The sequence below is a fragment of the Neohortaea acidophila genome (assembly GCF_010093505.1).
Source record: "Neohortaea acidophila strain CBS 113389 unplaced genomic scaffold BDY17scaffold_3, whole genome shotgun sequence".
NCBI lineage: Eukaryota > Fungi > Ascomycota > Dothideomycetes > Mycosphaerellales > Teratosphaeriaceae > Neohortaea > Neohortaea acidophila.
Genome location: NW_022985512.1, coordinates 2,189,504 through 2,200,642, shown reverse-complemented (window position 1 = coordinate 2,200,642; position 11,139 = coordinate 2,189,504). Strand labels below are relative to the sequence as shown.

Here is an 11,139-nt window from a genome sequence, read left to right as displayed (position 1 = left end):
TTAATTAGATTAGTAAGTTCTTTACTATTAAGATCTTCTATATCTATAAATATTAGATTACTATTTTTACTACTAAAATCTTCTAAAGTACTAGGATTTAAATTAAGATCTTTTGCTTTTTTATATAAATCTTTAGTTAAAGTAATTCTAGGACTTATAATAATATATATCTTCTCTTTAAAGGTATAAGCTAATAATAAATATAATAGGCTTTTTCCGCTACTAGTTTTATTAATAAAAGTTAAATAAGTAGTATTATTAGTTAAAGCTATTAATGCTTCTTTTTGTTCATTATTCTTAAAAGTTACTTTAGAATCTTTATATAACTCTTTAATGTTTAACTCTAATAAATCTAAAGATATACTACTACTTATACTTAATTCCTTAGTCTTAGTAGTAGATTCTAGTTTATTTACACTTAATTCTAAAGTACTATTCTCTTTATAATCGCGTTTATCTAATAGATTAAAGAAAGACCAATATTTTATACTAAATTCTTTAACTTTATTAGTTAAATCTTTACTTTTTAAAGTATTAAAAGGATTTTCAATATTAAGGTAATGATTTAAACTAGTTCTAGTAGATCTATTAGCTTGTCTATCTTCGATTAAATCTTCTTCTTCGCTATTATTATTACTACTATTACTACTATAATCATAATTATTAAATTTAGTTTTAATTATATAATTAATAATCTTTCTATAAGATTTAATAGTTAAACCTTCTTTAAATAATAAACTAGATTCTCTCTTTAAGATCCTACTAATAGTATTACTTTCTATTACTTTATTATCTTTAGTTAATAGATAAGGACTAGAATAGTCTTTAAAGTTATAGTAGTTTTTATATAAGTAATCTTTAAAAGGTATTATTAATACTAAGTATATAATTAATAGTTTACTTAAATAAGGCGGTAAATAGCGTATATTTGTTCTATTCTTCCTAGTAATATTATTAGTCTTACTATAATTAGTAGAAATTATAAAGGTATTATCTTCTTTATTATATATTAGACTTCTAGTTTTAGTTTCTATATTCTTATAAAGTATAGTAGTTAATTCGGTTCCTCTTAAAGGACCTCCGCTATATAAATAAATAGCGAGAGTTAAGTATTCTAAAAACCTATTAATATTAGTATTAAATATTTCTATATTAGTATCTTTAAATCTTAAAGTCTTAGTATCTTTCTTTATATCTTTTAATAGTGTTTTATTATAATAGGTTCCTTTAGTTAATAATTGAGTTAAAAAGTAAGGCCTATTAGTTTTAAGATATTTTAATTCTAAAGTATCTATTATATAATAATCTATATTACTTATAAAGGTATTATCATTTATAGTATTAAAGTCTATATCTAAAGAATCTATAGAAGTTATCTTTAAAAGCTTCTTTAGTAAAATATCTTCTAAATTAATATAAACATTCTTAAAGAGCTCTTTAATCTTAGTAATAGAATACTCTATAGTATTATATTCTATAATATTTAAACTAGTTTCTTTTATAATATAATTAGTAGATTCTCTTTCTTTATTTAAAGCTAAGAGATAAGGCCTTAGAATACTAATGAATTCAAAGTAATTATTAGAACTATTAGTTAAATAAGTAGAAAGAAAATCATTAAAATCATTATAAGTATACTTTATATTATTTAACTCTTTAAAGTAGAAATATTCTATAGTAAGTAGTTTACTATTATAAAGAATATAACTAGTAAGCTTTCCTATTAGATCTATATTTTTAATCTCTTTAGTATTAATATCTAGATTAGTTATAAAGAAGTAGCTTAGAACTATATTATTTAAACTAGTATTATTATCTAAAGTTAAAGTAGTATTATCTTTAAGTAAACTAATGTAAAACTCTATAATATAAGTATAAAACTCTTCTTTCTCTTTAGTTAGTTCTTTATCTTCTAAATCTATTAAATCTAAGTTAAACGGAATAATATTCTTTAAAGCTTCTTTAGCTTCTAAGTTAATAGTAAAGTTCTTTACTAAATCAAAGTAAGTTCTTTCTTTACCTATTGTATTCTTATATTTCCCTTTAATATAACGTACTTTAATAATAAAGCTAAGTAGTTTAGCATAATAAGTAAAGTAAGTCTTAGTAGTAGACTTATTCTCTAAAGGTATAAAGTCTTTAAATACTCTAGTATTACTACTATTATTTTGATTTAGCTTTTGTCTTAATCCTAAGCTTATATTAGTGATTTTAGAATGTATATAAAGTAAACAATCTATAATAATATCTTCTAATTTATTATAGTCTATTCTATTAAAAACACTTAGATCTTTATCTTCTTCTTTAATATTATATACTAGATTTACTAAAGACTCTCTATCTTTATCTTTTAAAAAGATATAAATATTAGATTTCTTAATATAAGAGTTTAAAAGTCTATTATTATTAATATTTATATTATTATTTAGTTTATTCTCTTCTAAATTCTCTTTAAGATAATCTTTTATAATATCTTCTTTTAAATCTAGTTCTTTAGAACTATTAGACTTTTTAGAAGTAATAGATTCTATACTAGAATTAGAACTATTAGAGTTAATATATAAGTTAGTACTAGTATTCTTTTTACTTATATTAGGTATTTTAGGTATAAAGTATAGTTTAGTATTTTTATTATTACCTTTAATATATTGTAAAGGAACCTGATTTATAATATAGTTTACTTTAGATTTACTACTTTTATTACTATTAAAGTGATTAGTATTAAAGTGAATTCTAACTTCTTTATAATTAATATTAATATAATTACATTCTATACATTTATATCCTTTTAAATTTAAATCTAACTCTTTAAAGTAAAATAGATTAGGCTTTAAAATATCTTCTAATTTAGCTAAGTCATTAAATTCTAGTTCTTCTATATTAGTTTTAAGTACTTCTAATTTAGAAGATTCTTTATAACTTTTATAAATAGTAAAATGTTTATCTTTTAAATGTTTTAAATAGTTATTTCTATCTAGATTAGTTTTACAAATAGTACAAAATAAAACTTTAATTTCTATATTATAATTTAGAATAGTATTCTCTATATTATTAGTATAAGTACTTTCTATAATAGTAGAATTATTATAAGAATCTCCTTTAATATAATCTTTATTATTTATAAGTAATTGATTTAAAGTAATTAAATCCATTTTTAAATAGTTAGTTATAATTAAAGTAGTTTAAAGTAGATATAAAAGAAAAGACAAAGATAAAATAAAAAGAGCTTTCTTATATATTCTTTTTCTCTTAGTTAAACTCTAATATAAACTTAAAACACTTTAATTACTTAAAATAACTATTTTAGTTTTATTAAAGTTTTTTTTTAACTTTTCTTATCCTAATCTTTTAAATAAGTACTTATTCTTCTTTTCTTTCTGTTTTCTTTTATTAATTAAATAAAACTAAAATAATATTAAAAGAAACTATTATAGTTAAATTTATTTAAAGTTTAAGCTAAAAGGGTTTTCGAATGTACTTTAACTAGCTTCTAACTTTTTAAGTCTATTAGATTTCTTTAAACTAAAATAAATAAATAGATCTAAATTCTTATAATACTAAAGGAGTTTTTATAAAATCTATTCTTTTAATCTCTTTACTTTATAAATCCTATCTTTATAAACTAATATTTTTAAAAACTCCATTTATATTTTACTTTTTAAAAAAACTTGGAGGTTTTAGTAGATTTTCTATGGAGTTTTTTAAAAACTCCAATGTAGATACAGTTAGATTGCCCATTTGCGAGAGAAGGCCATGTTAGTGGGATTCTCCGGATCGTCGGGCCCATTCCAGTCAACGAGGCTTGATGCTGAGTGCGTGCCCTTTTCCTCATCGTGGTACGGAGCATCCATGGCTTCGCCCGGCCTCGGCTCGTCCGCTCTACCTCACTGAGCTTTGAAGCAGCGTCTGACATGGTGCAAGTCGGAATGAGCGCAGAGAAACGAAAAGTAGCGGTGGCCGAGGGCGCTGTTTTAAAGTCGCCTGTCAGGACCACGAGCGATTAGCGTGAGAATCCATGTCTCTAAGCCATCGGATTCAGCAAACGCCGGTATCTCTAGCAGAGGTTGTCACAGATTCGGGCCCAGATATCCCCGGTGCCCGCTCCATCAGCGTCCACATTAATAAGCCTTTCACATGGCGTGGGAAACAAGCGTAGATAAGCCACATGGCATCTACTGCGTCTTCTCCAGCAGTGTCGCCTTCATTTTCCGATTGCGATAGAGGTGGAGTGTACTTTTTGTCGAGTTGTCGGACTTGAAGCTGTGCCAAGAGTTACGTGGTCCGAACTCTACTAGTATCAGACTACGACAGCCCGCATTCAATCTCAAACAAACGATCCGATGTGTTGAGGCTGCGGGTTTTATGGTCTATCAAACATTCCATCAAGCCAACGAGCTGGTGAAAACCAGGACTGCAATGACCATGCGCGGCAGAGCCATACCCTCCTCCTCCCTTTGACGGGAGTCTCACAACTCACCATGAACTTGACACCCTACACCCCGCAGCAACATGTCAACGACCTGTACGATATCGTGGGCTTCATCAGCAGTGGAACCTATGGCCGTGTCTACAAGGCCGTCTCTAAGCGCACAGCTCCCGCGCAAGCGCACAAACATCCTACCACCGGTCGACCGATCGAAGCCTTTGCTATTAAGAAATTCAAGCCGGACAAGGAAGGCGAGTTACAATACACCGGCATCTCGCAATCCGCCATTCGTGAAATGGCCTTGTGCACCGAACTCAGCCACCCCGCTCTCATCCACCTCGTCGAGATCATCCTGGAAGCTAAATGCATCTTCATGGTCTTCGAATACGCCGAGCACGATCTCCTACAAATCATCCACCACCACAGCTTGCTGAATCGCACGCCCATCCCCGCTTCCACCCTACGCTCCTGCCTCTTCCAGCTCATCTCCGGCCTACTCTACCTGCATCGAAACTGGGTCATTCATCGCGATCTCAAACCCGCCAACATCATGGTCACCTCCAGCGGCGCCATCAAAATCGGAGACCTCGGCCTCGCGCGGATGTTCTACAAGCCCTTGCATGCCCTGTTCTCCGGCGATAAGGTCGTTGTGACGATATGGTATCGGGCTCCGGAGCTCCTCCTCGGAAGCCGGCACTACACTCCCGCCATCGACCTCTGGGCCGTTGGATGCATCTTCGCCGAGCTCATGTCGCTTCGGCCAATTTTCAAGGGGGAGGAGGCAAAGCAGGATTCGAAGAAAGCGGTGCCGTTTCAGCGCAACCAGATGGGCAAGATTGCGGAGATTCTCGGCTTGCCGAAAAAGCAGGACTGGCCGCTGCTGACCGCCATGCCGGAGTATCAACATCTCGGTACTGTCGGGGTGTACAATCAAGCGGTGAATCGGCCAGTTGGCCTGGAGCGATGGTATCGCACGACCATGGGCAACAACAACTACGCTGCCTCCAATTCTCCTCCGCCGTCAGACGACGCTTTAGATCTGCTGCAGAAGCTGCTCGAGTACGATCCGCTGAAGAGGCTGACGGCTGAACAAGCGCTCGAGCATCCGTACTTTGTCGGCGCGGATGGTAACGACAAAGTGAGTTGGAACTGCTTCGAAGGGTTGGAAACAAAGTATCCCGCTCGAAAGGTGACCACGGAGGCGCAGGAGATTGGCACGAGCAGCTTGCCGGGCACGAAGAGGGCGGGACCATCGGATGATATTGGCTTGTATGGTAAGCCGGGATTCAAGAAGGCTCGGGAGGGATGAAGTGGCCGATTGACATGGGCATTATTGGATGAACAACAAGACGCATGATCAACCCGTGTAGTAATTCCCTTCCTTCTGCGTCACACCATCCCCAGCCGCACACCACGCCACACGATCCTTTGCAAACTGCTCAATCCTCGGCTTCAATTTGGTCTCGTGCAGTCTAAAGTCGTCCACCGTCCCAATGCGCAGAATGCTCATCCCGGGGAAGCCACTGCTGACTCTGGCCATGAGGGTGCCACAGACGGAGCAGAATCGGTTGGTCATCTTGTTGCCCGTGGCAATCGTCTTGCTCTGGCCCCATTCGCTGAGCTTGTCCTCGCCGCGGATCCATTTGATGGCGCCGTCTTTGACGATGAAATTGGAGGCGTACATCGAGGCCGTAATCTTTCGACAGTCGTAACAGTGGCAGATGAAGGTGTCGACCAGGTCATCGCCATCCACGGGCTGTGGAGTGTCAGTGATGCCACAGCTGACCCACTGCATGATATACGTACGAACGAGAGCTGCACCTCGCCGCAATAGCAAGTCGCTGTTGCTCTGCCATCCTTCAACAATGTCAATTTTGAGCCATCGAGCAGCGAGTGGAAGAATTACCTTGGTCCAGCCATCTTCGGCAACGCCAGAAGGCGGGATATACGCTTCAGATTCAGACATTTGGGATGAGAGTAATTCGCTTCGTTGCAACGCTCGGTTTGATGTAATTTGAGGACTCATCCCGTGTATGGGAAAAGAAGTTGAAGATGCTCTATCCAAAATGACGAAAGTGATGTCATGTCCGGCCGAGGCTCGGCGTGTTGAGATGCGGCAACCATCATGCCGCGGCTTGATCAATCTCACCTCCACCGTTATTGAATGACTGTTGTTTGGTCCGCGGACCTGCAGCCTTGCCCGATGCTGTGTGAGCGCCGTTGGCTGAAGAATGTGTATGACAGACACCATGGTGGTCATTTCACCCTCCGGTATCGGCGCGCCGGTACAGATGAATCTGATATCGCATGTTCTCCAGGTCGATTGGATACTGCAAGGCTAGAGGGTGGCGGAACCATCTAGACTCTTCCGAAGCCAGTCGTTGCCATTTGTCGTCTTGTTTCTGCTGTCCAGGCTGGCGCAAAGTATAATCCAGCAGCCACTGCATCGGATACTTCTTCTCCGACCCATTCACCGAGACAGTCGAGTATGAGCCGGGACTGTCGACAACTAGAAAATGGGCTCCGCTCTTGACAGTATCCGTGATGGTGTGAAGAAGCTGCTGCGTTTTCGGCATGGAGGCAGAGTACAGCTCGTTCAGGGTGAACATGCACGTTACCAGATCTGCCGAGCGTAGGCAATCCACCAATGCTTCTGTTTGCGGTTCCAGCACATCGGTGCGGTGGAATCCAGTTGATATGCTTGTACTTTGCAGCAAGGCCACATTCGCTTCCTTCTTTGCCTGAGATGCATACTCGGAAAGCTTGGGAGGGGTGGTGATGGCGTTGTGCAAAATCTGCGTGATGGACGCCCAATCCGCAACGTCAATTAGGCGGACGTGAAGATGTTGATGCGAGGCGGCAGACACGGACTGATCCAGCCAGGCATGAAACCAACCGGCCAGGCCGACCAACTCTCCTCCTGCTCCGCCTCCAATACACACCACATTGAAGGAGCAAGCACCATCCTCTCCGCTGCGGGACAGCCGTGTGGACAGATTTGGTGTGACGTGACTGAAGATTTCTGCGTACGCCAGCGCTCGACTCGGACTCCATCTTGAAGCATACACTCGTAGGTACTCGTCTCTGCCGAATGCCGCGGAGAAGTTGCGATCGTAGAGATGGCCTTTCACCTCTTGGACAGCTTGGGCATCATCTTGACTGGGCTGGAGTGCATCACGGAAGATGTCGAGGCATTTTTGCTGAAGGCTGAAGTCGACTGTGGATTCCTCGATCAAAGGCCTTCGGTCAAGAGTTGGCTCTCGGTTTCCCTTGTGTGGCTTCCTGCCGCGGGTCGCCATCTATCCAGGTCAACGCCTGGCAGTAATTTCTTGAGGCCGCAGCGACGAAGCACAATCGGCAGACTTGCCATTGCTGCCGCCGATATCGCTCCGCTCAAGGTGGGGTGCGAAGGGCTACAACTTGCCCGATCAATTCATCAACTTCCACCCATGCCTCTCGTCTCTCATCTTCCTCGAGTGCCACTCGCCCGTCCCTTCCTTCTCCTCACGTCACACCCCCGCCACCTCACCTCCTCCACTCACGCCACCATGCGGCTCCCATACATCAACGATGACCCGAAGATGCCCACCAAAGAAGACCAGGACATTGTCACAAGAGTCAAGGAACGACGAGGCGGCAAACTCCTCGAACTCGACAAAGCGCTTCTGCACGCCCCTCCAATCGCCGATGGCTGGAACTCCTTCCTCAAAGCAGTACGAACTCAGAGCTCTCTGTCGGAGAGTGTGAAAGAGCTGGCCATTTCACGAGTGGCCGCCCTCAATCACGCATGGTATGAGTGGGAACATCACGCTCCTCTATTGCAAAAGGCGGGCGGTGTCAGCGAGGAGGCCATCGAGAAATTGAAAGACCGCGAGCGGGCGGGCGAGGGCTTGGACGACAAGCATCGTGCAGTGCTGGAAGTCACGGATGCCATGACTCTGGGTGTGATTGTGCCTCAGCCCAAGTTCGACAAGCTGAAACAATTCTTCAGCGAGCGAGAGATTGTCGAGATCGTAACGACGATATCCGCGTACAACTGCGTCAGTCGATTCTTGGTTGCCCTGGATGTGGGCGAGATGGGGGAGAAGTACAAGGTGGACATGGAATAGAGGATAGATTTGGACATGCACGGCTCAGTCTTCCACTCTCGACACCGCTGTCCACACCTTTCTCCGCTTCGGGCGGGTCTTCACGGCTCATTCCATCGGCCACGTTGGTTACCCAGAAGACGTACAAGGCGCCTGCCGCTAATACCACCGCCGAGAGTCCAAGTGATACACCAATTATGATATACCTCTTCTCCAATGGATACACGATCCAATCTGCCGTCCATCGAAGCGCAGGCGTGACGAGCTTGTCGCGCACATCCTCCAAGTCCGGGTGCAATATGAACAGCAGGGCGAGAAGAGCCAGCAGGTTGATGAAGAGCAGCGTGATGATTCCGATTTGTATGGCGGGGATGAAGATGGCAATGTTCTTGGTCGTCTCGAGCACCTCGTACGCTGCTGCAACGAGAGGCGTTACTTGATCAAAGGCCGCATTGATCTGTTTCGAGTAGGGGATGCCCATGGTGATGGAGCAATCGACGTTCAAAGTGCCGTCCTTCGACACCTCGGACTGTCAATGACGTCGGCCATATGCAAGAAACCAAATGTCTCTGGAACCTGCTTTACCAGGTACCTGCGGCAATGTACCACAGCCTTGCGGAGTGTGGAGAAATCCGGGGGCGGCTAAATGTCGAAGCGTAAAGCTTCCCCACGTCCAATGCTTTTTGCCTGTACTGTACTCTTCAGCAATGGCTCCCGAAGACTGTCAATCTCCATCTCCTCTGCAGGCCTCGTTAAAAAGTTGTTGGCGAGGAAAGAAGATCGTCGAGATGCCTTTGCTAAGAAAGAGAGAGATTCAGGCTAAAGCGAGGCACGCGACAGTATAAAGATGTATTCTGGTGTCCATGGCTCCTCATATCCTCACAAAGCGAAAAAAAGATGCTGGGCTCATCAGGATACTCCTTAGCTTTGGGCCTTGCCGCCATCTCTGGCCCACCGTCGCCGCAGCTCCATGCGACCTCTACGCATCAGGAGGGACTCCATGTGTGGCAGCGCACAGCCCCACGCGCTCCCTCTACAACTCCTTCACTGGCGCACTCTACCAGATCCTCCGCAACTCTGACGGATCTACACTCGACGTCTATCCACTCTCCGGTGGCGTCGCCAACGTCAGCCCTCAGGATCAATTCTGTCTCAACTCGACTTGCTCAATCGCCGTCATCTATGACCAATCCGGTCACGGCAACGACCTCACTCGTGCTCCACCCAACAACTTCAACGGCCCCCAGTCCGATGGCTATGACAATCTAGCCAACCCCGTGGGAGCTTCAGTCACGCTGAACGGTCAAAAGGCATACGGAGTCTTCATTTCGCTAGGAACTGGCTACCGCAACAACGAGTGCCAGGGTACGGCGACTGGAGACGAGCCCGAGGGCATCTATGCCGTGCTCGACGGAACGCATTACAATGACAACTGTTGCTTCGACTACGGCAATGCGGAGAACAAGACGGGAGCCGCTGGCCTGGGGAACATGGAAGCCATCTACTGTGGCAACTGCAGCATCTGGGACACCGGCGCCGGCCCCGGGCCGTGGATCATGGCTGACATGGAAGTTGGGCTGTTCTCCAGCGGCGACGGATCCAACAATCCCTCCGATCCAACCCAGACGGATCGGTTTGTGACGGCAATGGTAAAATGCACGCACAACCTGTGGGCCATTCGTGGCGGCAACAGCGAGTCTGGTGCATTGTCCACGTACTGGAGTGGCGTGCGCCCATCGGGTGGCTACAATCCCATGAGGAAAGAAGGGGACATCATCCTTGGGATTGCCGGGGATAATAGCAACGGCGCTCAAGGCACCTTCTACGAAGGCGTCATGACCACGGGCTATCCCTCCGACGACACGGAAAATGCGGTCCAGGAGAACATTGTCGCCGCCGACTATGCTGTAGGGCAGTACAACAACGGTCAGGAACTCACCGTCGGCTCCAGCATCTCATTCCACGTCACAACACCCGGCTTCACCACCAGCTACATCGCCCACAACGGCACGACCGTCAATACCCAGGTGGTCAGCTCATCCTCGCCCACCGCTCAGCAGCAAACAGCGAGCTGGGTTGTGGAAAAGGGCCTGGGCAACAGCAATTGCTTCTCATTCGAGTCTGTCGACACCCCCGGAAGCTACATTTATGAATCCGACTTCCACCTGATGCTGGGCAGCTTGGATGGGACTCTCGCATTCGGCGAGTCCGCTACCTTCTGCATTCAAGCCCCGTTGAACGGCCAGGGCAGTTCGATCCGCTCTTGGAGCTATCCAGCACGCTACTTCCGCCACTATGGCGACGTTGGCTACATCGCCGGCCAAGGCGGGCCGGAGTTCTTTGATGCGACGAATTACTACAGTGACGATGTCAGCTTCATCATTGGCCAGGCTTTTGCGTAGATAAACCCCTCAATGACTGAAGTTGGCTTTTCGTAGTCGCCGCGTGAACGAGAATCAACGACTGCCCAGATTCGTCATGAATCTGATGTCTCTGCTTCAGACTCTGCTGCAATGGCGAACACTGCCTCCAATGCCTGGGCGGGCATATTGAAGACCGGTTGACGAATAACAGGGACTGGTATCATACTGTATTGTGGTTTGGTCAGGCTATTTTTCTGACCAT

At 43.1% G+C, this 11,139-nt stretch overlaps 7 protein-coding genes across 7 annotated transcripts; 3 read left to right on the top strand and 4 right to left on the bottom strand.

The window, feature by feature from the left end:
- Positions 1-262: 262 nt before the first annotated feature.
- BDY17DRAFT_309179 (uncharacterized protein) lies at positions 263-3,152 on the bottom strand (the record flags this gene model as incomplete). Its single annotated transcript, XM_033735297.1, has 3 exons — positions 263-268; positions 309-877; positions 965-3,152. 3 exons carry the CDS (start codon positions 3,150-3,152, stop codon positions 263-265), a joined length of 2,763 nt encoding a protein of 920 aa, XP_033592462.1.
- Positions 3,153-4,478: 1,326 nt separating this feature from the next.
- BDY17DRAFT_246877 (serine/threonine protein kinase, CMGC family, CDC2/CDK subfamily) lies at positions 4,479-5,735 on the top strand (the record flags this gene model as incomplete). The annotated part of the gene is made up of 1 exon (XM_033730764.1): positions 4,479-5,735. One exon carries the CDS (start codon positions 4,479-4,481, stop codon positions 5,733-5,735), a length of 1,257 nt encoding a protein of 418 aa, XP_033592461.1.
- Positions 5,736-5,783: 48 nt separating this feature from the next.
- BDY17DRAFT_322697 (Mss4-like protein) lies at positions 5,784-6,392 on the bottom strand (the record flags this gene model as incomplete). The annotated part of the gene is made up of 3 exons (XM_033736861.1): positions 5,784-6,182; positions 6,233-6,283; positions 6,333-6,392. The coding sequence occupies 3 exons, from the start codon at positions 6,390-6,392 to the stop codon at positions 5,784-5,786; spliced, it is 510 nt and encodes a 169-aa protein (XP_033592460.1).
- Positions 6,393-6,423: 31 nt separating this feature from the next.
- BDY17DRAFT_114941 (uncharacterized protein) lies at positions 6,424-8,096 on the bottom strand. Its single transcript, XM_033729241.1, has one exon. It carries the CDS (start codon positions 7,723-7,725, stop codon positions 6,688-6,690), a length of 1,038 nt encoding a protein of 345 aa, XP_033592459.1. The 5' UTR covers positions 7,726-8,096; the 3' UTR covers positions 6,424-6,687.
- BDY17DRAFT_316015 (AhpD-like protein) lies at positions 7,975-8,535 on the top strand (the record flags this gene model as incomplete). The annotated part of the gene is made up of 1 exon (XM_033735974.1): positions 7,975-8,535. The coding sequence occupies one exon, from the start codon at positions 7,975-7,977 to the stop codon at positions 8,533-8,535; it is 561 nt and encodes a 186-aa protein (XP_033592458.1).
- Positions 8,536-8,559: 24 nt separating this feature from the next.
- BDY17DRAFT_322694 (uncharacterized protein) lies at positions 8,560-8,995 on the bottom strand (the record flags this gene model as incomplete). The annotated part of the gene is made up of 2 exons (XM_033736860.1): positions 8,560-8,592; positions 8,648-8,995. 2 exons carry the CDS (start codon positions 8,993-8,995, stop codon positions 8,560-8,562), a joined length of 381 nt encoding a protein of 126 aa, XP_033592457.1.
- A 382-nt stretch (positions 8,996-9,377) lies between these two features.
- BDY17DRAFT_247563 (putative fungal alpha-L-arabinofuranosidase) lies at positions 9,378-10,916 on the top strand (the record flags this gene model as incomplete). The annotated part of the gene is made up of 1 exon (XM_033730832.1): positions 9,378-10,916. The coding sequence occupies one exon, from the start codon at positions 9,378-9,380 to the stop codon at positions 10,914-10,916; it is 1,539 nt and encodes a 512-aa protein (XP_033592456.1).
- Between the last annotated feature and the right edge of the window lie 223 nt (positions 10,917-11,139).